Genomic DNA, 11,129 nt, shown 5'->3' with positions numbered 1-11,129 from the left:
CCTCTGGAGGCACAGCACCAAAGGAAACCAACACACCTGCTAAGTAGCTTGCTAAGTCAAAGGAGAATGAGTTTCTGACAGACAACAAGAATTGTGTCACCAATGTGTCAGCTCTGCTCTCCTATGCAGCAGGGAGGAGGGCACACAGCTGTAAAGTGGTGCTATGCTGCCAGGGCCAGCAGCTGAGTCCCTCTGAATTGCCCCAAATGTTCAGCTCTTGGGGAGAAGAGCTGTGCATGGGGAAGAGCAGGCTAAACTTTCTCTTCCAAAGCTGGCATGTAAAGATTTGGATAAGCATGTTTTTCTACAGAAAACCAATTAACTTGCTGCTCTTTTAGAAGTAAGAAATATCTCATTCTCTTTCTTCCTACAGTCTGATACCATTATTTGTTCTTTGCATTTAATATGATTATGCCCAACTACTCCAGGGTACCAAAGCTCCAAAGAGCAAAAACCAAATATTTTTTCAATTTTACTCTGAAGATGCCTAAATATAGCAAAAAGAAATCCACCATAAAGTCTCAGTAAAAATAATATACACTTGAGCAGACCTTTTTTCTGCCCATTTCTAATGTGCCCAATCTTTTTAACAATTAGACACATTAGAATATTTACATTGGCTGACTTTTGGTAGGTTATCAACATCAGCAACAAAAATACTGCTACACAACACTTTCTGCCAGGGAAGTCAAGATACAGAAATTGAGAGCATAGGAGGAACCAGATATTCCTGCATAGTCCCTTCTCTTAGAGCTGCTGAGTTTTGGAGAGTAACATCCCCTGTGATGGCACCTCTGCCTGCCATGGAGCATCCACAGTGGGGTGTTCAAAACTACCCCACCTATTGCATTTCACAGCTGTTGTGCAGGAAAGACCAGAGTTTTTCCATGAGGAATTTCAGGCTTAAATAATCAAAATCACTAATTTTTACCTGATCTTTAAAAACTTTTATTCATTGCTTCTTGTTTTTCCATTTTTTTTTAACCTTTTCTTTCCAGAGTTACCAACCTACATCTGCTGCATCACATCGCATCACATCACATCACATCACATCACATCACATCACATCACATCACATCACATCATTACATCAATCTCCTGGTTTCACTTTCTGCAGTTGCACAGGGTTTTCTTTTCTTTCCAGCCAGGAGTGCCATGCCACTGTGGGGAGATAAAAGATAGGCATTGCACATCTGCCCCCACGTTTCTGCACATGGAGGATATGAGTTTTGTTGCACCCAGCAAACACAGAATACTGTCTTTACCTTTCAGTGGAACCATTTATGCTCTCAGGTTTTCTCATCCTTTGGTTCAAGGTTTTATTGAAGAAAACTAAATGTGTGTAGCTTCCGAGACTGTGATAAAGGGAATGGCAAATAGAGAGGCCTCTAAAGCAAGTTCTCTCTATTCTTCTTTCAAATAATCCGTTCTTATTGCTTATGGATTTTTTCAATATCTTTCCAACTTATGAAGCGTGCTGTGGTGCAGTGCTACAGTACAGTGACTTTTTTTTTAAAAAAGCCTCTCTAAAGGTTAAAAAGGAAGAAGCATATTTTATTATACATTAGATAAAAAAAGGTCTTACAATAATAATTGGACAGCATTTTATATTAAAGCAGAGAGAAGACTGAATTTCTCTCCCTGCAAAACTGTCTCAATCTCTTAAAACATTGAAAGTTCTCAGAGACTTTTCAAGGTCCCAACTGAGGAGAAAAACAAAGTGAGTTACCAGGATCCATCAGCTATTCCTTCAGCACAGAGGAATTTCTAAGATTTGATCTTGCCTTTTGTAAGCTCTTGAGATTCAGTAATAAAAGTATTTTACTTTGCCATTCATTTCAGCATTTGCTTTAACTCACCATGGCGAGTGGGATGGGGAAAAAATTCTGAACACCAAATTTCAAAGAGCTGTAATGACTTGTAGTGGTTTAAAAACAAAGTATTTTATTCTAGAGAATTAGCTTAATTCTAGGTGTGGTGCCTCAGACAACCCACAGCATCAAATTCTGTGGCTAACTGGCATTCTGACAAAACCAGCCCTCAACAAAACATGGCATGGCAGGAACTGAGAAATACTCACCGGAAGAAGAACTAACAGTGATGGAAAACTTGAATTAGCCCTGTGTGGACTGGAGAGTGCTGAAACAGGTCACGGTATAACCTTTTGTAACACCATAAGCACTACCTAGAGAAAGTAGGCATGTGGTGTAGATACTGAAAAGCCTCTCAGTGCCTGTAATAAGCTTGTGCTTAACAGCTCCATAGGAATGAAAGTGCAAAAATCCCACAAAACCCAAAAGTCCAGTGTAATAAATTTTAACTCTAGCTAAGAGAATTCTGTAAATATAAGAAAGAAATTAAGAAGAAAGAAGAGGGGGGAAAAAAAGGTAAAATATTTTCAACAAGCTTGGATTTTACCTAAATACTTAGCAGAGTTTCAAAGTCAACCTGTACAATCAGTCAGAAAAAAAAGCAAAAATATTTCCCCTCTCTTTTATATAAAACATATATGAGCATTTCCTCAGTGGTTTTCAGCAAAATATCGTGGTTCTATAATATTTCTTTTTATCTTTTTTTTAAATAATATTTTTTTATCTATTTCATGTTCCAACCCATGAATCATTTGTCACTGTTAAATATTGATCACTGGTGTGTATTAGTCAGAGTTGATTGCATCGTGACTGGTACTGATTATCTGTATTGGTCTAGATTGATTCCCTCCTCTAAATGAGTCTGCTGAATGACTCTGATGACTCCAGCATCTTCTGGAGAGTCTGAATACTGCTTAGACACTCTGAGGTTTCTGCAGTCTCTACAACAGCCTGTTCCAAAGCCCTCGATCCAGACATGTCTTAACTTGGGAGGGTTCAGAGTCAAAATCTGGGCCTGGATTTCCCTGAATTTCCCCCGCTAATACAGGTCCTGGGAGCTGGAGGACCCTTTAGTGAGCCCCCTATTGCTGCCCATGTAGGCAGGGATGGGAACAGTCCCGAGAAGATCAGGCACATGGACAAGGTTGGCATGTTATGGAAACCCCTGCTCCAGCACCTGGGGAGAAGGTGTGCTGTGCTAGCAAAAGTTTAAAGTCTCCTGAGCTCACCCATGGCCATCTGTGCCTATATAAACACAGGACTGACTTTTGTCATGAGCAGGAAAAGAGAGATTGTAATTGGTGGGGAGTGAGTGTGAAATGCATAAGCGCTGCTTAGGATTGACCTATCATTGAGGCAGAGCATCTTCACAAAGCTGAACAGGTGCTGTATTTACAAGTGACTCTGGTCAGTCAGGGAAGGTGACTGCACTCTCATGTGTCGCCTTGGTGTAAAGCTGGGTAAAAACATCTGAATAAACAGAGGGTATGTGGGATCAGTGCCCAGAAAAATCTGTGAATAGAGAGATAATTGATTACCTTGTTCTGAAGAGTCTTGAGCCTCTAAGTATCTAGGAGCTCTGCCTTTCCAGACAGGTTTTCTGTACAGCGAAGAAAGCCCTGCCTTCCTGGGTGTGCAGCACACTCCAGCTCTTTGCAAAGGTGAGGGAGAGGTCTGTTTACGAAGTCAGATAGATATTGATAGGGAAATTGTGATGCCTTAAGCCTACAAACTTAATTGGGTTTTGCTCATATGGGAGAGCGTGTTGGTGATTGTTTATGGGTATACCATAAGACTAAAGGTAATCAAAATCATAGTGAGCTTGGCTAAGCAATGCTGCTGGGTGGAATACCCAGGCTCCTGGGCTTAGTGCAGGGAGGAGCTCCATGCTTTTTCAGGTGTGCCTGACTCCAGAGCTAACAGTTTGAGGTGCAAGGTAATCCGAAGCTGACAAAGCACATGGCTGGGTCCATGTGTGATGATTCTGTTACTGGCTGTTGCTGTTGGAAAGAGCATGTGGATGGCTGTCGTCAGACTTATAACAAAAGAAAGCTCAAAGGAATGCCAGCTTGGCTTTGTTTTTGTGTTTTTGGTTTTGTTTTTTTTTTTTTTTTTTTTCCCTATCACTCAGCTGCACTGAAGCCCGACACCTCTGGTAGCCAGTGAGAAGCTGGTTTTGTGCTGCGCTTTAACGGGAGAAGCCTGCCTGCATTAACTCTTAGTAAAACAAGCACCTAGACAACTTAAGCAAAATCCAGTGATGGAGGTCAACTCCACAGAAGCCAGCAGCAGTTCCCAAGGAGGCACCGGCTGTCTGGATCTGACCCTTGTCACCCACACTGAAACGGTGGCTTTCACAGAAGTGGTGGCAGAAGAGGGATCCTTTTACTACTCCTTTAAGGTATTACTTCAAGGCGTGCATTTCTTTTGTCAAATGCTTGCAGCTTTAGAGCATTTTCAGCACATATGTGGGGAGGTAACTAAGATTGTTGAACTTTTCTTTTTTCCAGATATTGGTGGGGCTTTTTTTTCCCCTGCAAAGACAGCTGACAGCATGTGTGAGGCATTTACTGAAAACCAAAATACTTGTAGAAACTGGACTTCAGATTTACATATCTTAGCTAACTCTATCCCCTTCCAAGAGAGGACAGTACTGGTTTTTTGTAGAGGTATTGTAGTTATACATGCATCTTTAGGCAAAAGCTTGCATTATTCTTAACACAATTTTTATGTAATTTCTTAGAGGCATCATCTTGACATAGGGAAATTCTTTTCAATTTTCCAGCTGTAACAAACATCATACAGAAGCGGGAGGCGGTTTTTGTTGTTTGGGGTTTTTTAAATCATGAGGGACAGGTTTTCTAATTAATTTGCTTGCTTGTTTGCTTGTTTGTTTGTTTGTTTTTTGGTAAGTTGAGCAGGGGTTGCAGTGTCTCTTGAAATCTGTTGTTAAGAATGCATCGGATGAGTCATTCAGTAGTTAATGCTGTTGAATTGAATGGGAAGTGTATTCAGTCATCTCCAAAACTAAACATCACCCTAGCAATATGTGAATGTAGGGAAAAGATTAGAGGAGTTCTGAAGTTCATATTTCCTTTAGATTTCAATGTCTGTTGCTACTGCTTAATTTTGTTCTGAATGCCACATGTCACTTTGCTGTTATGGTGTGTTGTACAAGTTCAAGTCGTTGAAAAGTCTGGCTTGGAGTACCCTGCCATTCCTTCCAGAGCTTGGCACCATAGAAACCAATTTCAGCTGGAAAGATACAGGCATTTCTATCATTTGACAACATGTGAGGTAAAAGGGGATATATTCAGAAGCAATTTTTGTATCTATGTGATTGGTAGTGCTCTGACACAATCCTAGTGGAATCAGTGGAATTACAGCAGGTTCCCTGCCCTGATAAAGAAAGAGATGATCCATAGTGCTAGTCTTAATTAATGAGGGTCTCTTTTAACATGCTGCTTATAATAGCTAAGGTAGTACTTCCTACCTAGGATCTCAAGGGTGAAAATTACTTTTTATTCCTTTTTTTCTCCCTCTCCATGTTGGACTCCTAAACTGCTCTTGAAAAAGAACTCACAAGAGACAAGAAAAAATATTTTAATAACTTTCTCTTTATCTCCTGTCTTCTTTTCACAGTTAGGGCTGTAAATCTGAACAATGTCATGGGAGCACTATTTTTTAATAGTAAAAGTGACAATTAATTCCACGATTAAAAAGTCCCCAGGCAGAAAAATGTTCTTTAATAGGAGAGATTGAGTAAATTACAGTAATTAAGAAGCCAAGGATAGTCATGCATGCTCCTCCATTGCTAAAGGAAACGATTCTTCAGCTGAAGGTTTCTCATTAGACTTGCACTTGAGTCTCTGCCGGATGCCTGGCTCTGGCACATGTAGCATGAACTTTGCAAGGAGACTCACTGATTTCACATCAATTACTAGCAGTGGATAGGAATGGAAATATTTTGACTCCAGAGATGAATGACAGCTGGTACATCTGTAGGAAAGGAAGGAGAAAGCACCTGCTCTTGCACTACAGTGCAGGGAAGACAGGGCTCCCTGCCAGCAATTTCAGCACTCTGTAAAATTCACATGTGGAAGGTGCTGCTGATACCTGTTGACTCAGCTGGTCATCCTCCACCAGCTCTGCCCATGTTGTGGCTGCTTCATTGCCCACTTCAGCAAGCCAAGCAGCATTGTCTTCCTCTGTACAATGCCGTGGTTAAACAGCTAAAGCAATATAAATTTCAGTTTGGAACAGGTTGAACGAATTTGAAAAACAGAATTCAGTGTTCAAAATGTAGCTTACAAATAGGACTTGGATTTTCAAACACAGTGTCACCTGTGGCTGACTATGAAGGCAGGGTGAGTGAGTGGTCACTACACAGGTTGACCCCTGTGTGCCAGGGTGCAGACAGAGCACAGAGATATTTCTGCTTGGAAAATGTAGGTGTAACCTACCTTATCAAAGCAGTCATAGGAAAACATGATCTAAACTGATAAACGGGGCCTATGGAGTGACACCACGTACCTGCGTTAATGACTTTTTAAAGATGTTGCCCAATGACACCTGTCAGGATATCTCACATGCTGCTCAAACTACACGTGTATGCACTGGTGTCTTCTTTTCCTCCCAAGCTGCAGAAGGACAGTCAGTGCCCACCCCAGGTAGTGTCTGTGTTATACTGTGGTGGCAACGTGACAAAAGTACAATAATTTGCATTAGAACATTTCAGTGCTCCTTAGAGCACTGTTAAAAGCTGAGTTCTGAATGCTTCTCTTTCAGAAAAATTTAAGCCTCTCTCTATTTCTCTGCTTAACAACTAAACCCTGCACAGTTTCAAATTAGAGTGTTTTGCCAGTTCAGGTTTTTGTCGTCTTTTTGGGGGGAAGGCTAGGGGGGATTTTGTTGATCTATTTTAGCTCAAAAATGGAACATTTCCTCCACTTAGAGGAATGCAAATTTTCTTCTGGTAGTCATTACTACAGAAGGGCTAGCTGCTCACCAAAGCTTTGCTAATGAAGTCTGATTTGGAGCCATGTGAGTTAACTAGACTGACTTTTGGCATACAGAATGGCAGCTTTTGGGGCAGGACTAGGTGTATCCATGCACCACCCAACAAACAAGATGAGCTGGAAATTCCCATGCCAAAGGCACTGCCTCATTCCCACTGACATTTAGGTCTTGCTGCTGTGTTATGGCAAATTGTCCCTGAAATCACAGATCATCTTTCTTCCTGGGTGCCTTTCAGTGGGGTATCCAGGTAGGTTATTGACTTAAACTACAAGGAATTCTGCTGGTTGTTTCAGCACCTAACTCAGAACAGATCTGCAAATTGGTATTAATTACAGCTCCAACCTCCCAAGCCAAAGGAGAGTTCCTTACATCCCTTTACAATCTCCTCCATATGTGCTTAATCCATGTGTAAAAGGGCTCTAAGTAAGCATCAACTGCACCTGCCAAATACAGTAGTCCAGAAAGAGCAGAAATCATCTAAATACCTGTAGCCTTCCTCTACTTTAGGATCTTCTTAACTCTGCAAACCTGACAAGGTACAAACCAGAAACCTGCCTGGAGAAAAGCTGGAATTCCAGAATAGGTTTGGCCAGATTTTGCACAAGGTTTGGGAGGCTTTGTCAGGGCTGGAGGAAGCATCTCCTCCTGCCAGATACTAAACCCAACAGCCCAGAAACTTTCACAATGGTAGGACCCTGTGCCCGTCCTCAGGAAGATTAGGTAGGGATCATCTCTGTTTTAAGAGCTCTGCTGGGAAAGGAGATGCTCTGATTTTATCCAGGAAAGTAAAGGTTGGAGTGCTCAAAAAGAGAAAAGAACAGCCACTGCGAGTTTTCTCAGTGGGACTGTGTTGCCACCATGATTTCCTACCTGCCAGCAGAGCTGGGAACCTATCCAGCAGTACTTTTTGTTTCCTGCTGTGCAGAATCCTCACCTTTGCAGCAGGACACAAAGGTTTGTTGTTTACATCCAACGTTGCCGGGAACCCTAGTGTCCCCCCTGCCAAGTGGGAACCTCGATCACTGGTCCAAATGTTGACACTCCCCTCCCTCTGACACCACTGAGGCAGGGGAGTGTCAACATTTGGACCAGTGATTGGGGTTCCCACTTGGCAGGGGGGACACTGAAGTGTTACAGCTCTAAGGAAGAACTGTGTGCTTGTCGAAACCATCACAAATTATTTTAAACATATGTCTTTGACTGTCCTCCCCCTACACTGCAGGATTCCGTGTACCCACCTGCTTTAACCCATGTAGCTCAGATATTAAACAGGACAGCACAACCTAGCTCAAGTAAGCATAACTCTAAGAACATGGGCTCCTTTTCCATGGGGCTAATGCTCTTTACAAAGGTTGGGATTTACCATCACCAGCAAAGATCTGAGGAGACTAATGTGCCAAGAGGTTTAGTAGGATATAGAGTTACATGGATTTGGCTCCAGGTGTTCCAGAGACTACTGAAGTCACAGTCTGATGTCCCTATCCTTTCACCCAAATATAGGAGTCGCTTTATCTCCCGAAAAGCATTTGCTTATGCTATTGCTCATTCTGATTTTCAAGGAAATATCACAGAGCATCCCATCATTGAATACATAATAGGAAAGTAATAACGGGTGCTGTCAAATTTCTGGAGTAATCTCTGCAATTGCAATCATACATTTTAGAAAATAGATATATCAAATAATTCAGAGGTAACTTTGCAATCTTTAAGTGGGGGGAGAGGAGGAGGATTAGGTTTACACAAATAAGATGTCAGGGACTCCTGAACACAGCCTCTGCAATATGCTGTGATGACTGTTGCTATTCCTGACATGCTGTGCTGAGAATGATGTCCTTGGGAAACTGCTGCTGCACTGCTCTTGGCCAGGCTGGCCTCATCCAGCAGCTTAAACACAACACAGAAGTGATCTGTCAGTATCACAGTCCAACAGGGAGCAGCTCTGAGCCAGCTGATTGGGGCTGTTCTACAGCAGCAACCCTCATACTACTGTCCCTGTGTTCCACACAGGCACATGGTTTGCACCTCTCTGCCTCTGAAAGATAAAAATGCCTAGAAAGTATAATTTTTTTACATTTTTTGAGATATTTTACCCATTAGGCATATTTAATAATTTTAAGTGATTAAGAAAAGCAGCACTGCAGGGTTTTAAACAGGGCTATCAAAAATCATAAAATTATGGATGGACCTGTGAGTGACCTAATATTATCCTTCCACATAGAAAATATTCTACCAAAAAAATAGACAAGTATACCATAAAAAAATTATATTTCCTGATGACATTTAAATCAGGAATATCTGTCTAATTCTGTGGAATTTCCCTAGAGTGCAATGGGTAAAATATCCTGCAATAACTGAGCAGTACTGCATGCATTTATTATCTCTCTTGTATCAAATCACAACAGAATGGCATATAAGAATTATTTAGTGATACAATTGAATTAGTCACATTTGTTACTGACTGTCACCATCACACCTGTGGAGAATTTTGGGGCAGAGTGAGGGCTTGTTCAGCTGTTGAAGTTGGAAAGGTCACTGCAACTAGCATGCATTAGACTGTGTGTACTGAAGGGACCCTGCTCATTCGTGGTGGTGAAGTCAGAGCTAAGAAATAGGTTTTTTAAAAAGGTTCATACCCCGTCCCCGTCCCCCCCGCCCCCCCCAAGCTTTGCTAGATTTCAAAAAGATGAGAAAACGATCTTGATAACAAAATTGCCCCTTTCCATGAGAAAGTGTCCTGGTTTAGTGAATAGACTATTTCATATTATAGATCACTCCTCCACGTAACACATAAACCATAAACATAACAGACAATGAGTGGAATACCATATCAACATAAACTCATACAAAACTGTTCCACAAATTCAACAGAACAGAAAAAAAATCAGCTCATGTTCCTTACAGCTGTGTGCTTTTTCCAACTATAAAGACTCCTTGGGAAGTGACTGTTGCTGGCACGTTTGATATGTTGTGAAGATTTCATGTGGCAATGCATCCCAGGTTTGCCAGAATGTCCCATAACCTTGGGCTGGGAGGATAACCCAGGCAGTCAGAAAGCATCTCAGTGAGGTAGCCTCTGCACAGGGGGTAGGAGGGCTATCAAGCACAACCAGTAGTATTTAAATGAGAAAACAGCAGTTCCAGAGTCAAACCTGGGGCTGAACTGGTGTTTACGCACTTTGAATCAGGCTCCATTCCAGGCCACGTTAATTAAAAAAAAAAAAACCAAAAACAAAAAAACCATAAAATGAACTCCTAGAGAGCTTGTTGCCTGCCCAAATATGTTTCTCTCATATTCAATCATAATGGAAGCACTTTCAATGACAAAATATAAAACTTAGCTTTGAACTTTCTTTCCTCCCAGTCTTTCTCACCTTCACGTGAGTTTTCCCTGGGTTTTTAAGTGTCAATCAAATTGTTTTCCCAAAATTTTCAGGAATATCTTGTGTGAACTTTGTGTGGAAACATCTTAGTTTTGCCTTGCTGGATGGAGAACCTTATTTCAAGACATATTTGTATTACAGGGGTGGAGAGTACAATTTCCGACTGCTTGTGACAGCTAAGGTTGAAGATTTCAGCGACCTTCCCAGTTGTGTGAGCACGTTTCTTTCTTATTGAGACAAGGCCTATCAGTAGATGAATCAAGAGCTTTTCAGCCATTTTTTTCAGCTTTTCTTTTCTTGAGCATTAGGAGATAACTTGAATTAATCATCTGAATCTTCACATTCAAATGATCAGCATTTGGTTTGTGAAGCTTGCTTCTAGCCCAAGTAGTCTATTTGTTCTGCCTCTTCTTGTAAAATTTTTGGTGCCCCTTACTTTTTCTTCCTTCCTGACAGGCTTTCTACATTTAAAGTATATGCAATGTACCTACAGCTTTTCTTCAAGCAGATTGCTGTTAGTTTGTGGGGTTTTTTCACAACCCAACTTGTGTAGAAAGTTTCAACACAGGAAGAAATATGGATGTTTCCTTGGAAGTTTAACTAAGTTTGTTCTTTTTGTGCATTAAAGAACATTTATTTTGTAGGTGGTAAGCATAACCATAGTCATGACTCCTTTGATGGCATCAAACTTTGTTTCTGAAAGACCACAGTTTAAGCTGGTCACACCTGGCAGAAATTCTTCATCTCAGGACTTCAAATATATATAAGAGAAATGCCGTCTTATACTTTTAAAGTCCTTTTTCCTAGGACTAATGTGTTTTTGTCATTTCCATGCCAATAGCCTTTACACCCGTACTCT

At 41.2% G+C, this 11,129-nt stretch overlaps 1 protein-coding gene across 1 annotated transcript in view; it reads left to right on the top strand.

The window, feature by feature from the left end:
- The first annotated feature begins 4,017 nt into the window (after positions 1 to 4,017).
- NPSR1 (neuropeptide S receptor 1) overlaps positions 4,018 to 11,129 on the top strand; it is a 56,935-nt gene continuing 49,823 nt past the window's right edge. The window contains exon 1 of the mRNA XM_066177520.1: positions 4,018 to 4,272. Coding sequence (XP_066033617.1) covers positions 4,132 to 4,272 — 141 coding nt within the window. The 5' untranslated portion in view covers positions 4,018 to 4,131. The remainder of the gene's footprint in view (positions 4,273 to 11,129) is intronic.

This window comes from Chamaea fasciata, unplaced genomic scaffold (genome assembly GCF_029207755.1).
Source record: "Chamaea fasciata isolate MVZ Bird 193981 ecotype frontalis unplaced genomic scaffold, bChaFas1.0.hap1 SCAF_1, whole genome shotgun sequence".
NCBI classification, from domain to species: domain Eukaryota; kingdom Metazoa; phylum Chordata; class Aves; order Passeriformes; family Sylviidae; genus Chamaea; species Chamaea fasciata.
The sequence above is the reverse complement of the archived record's forward strand: the minus strand, read 5'-3'. Positions and strand labels throughout refer to the sequence as shown.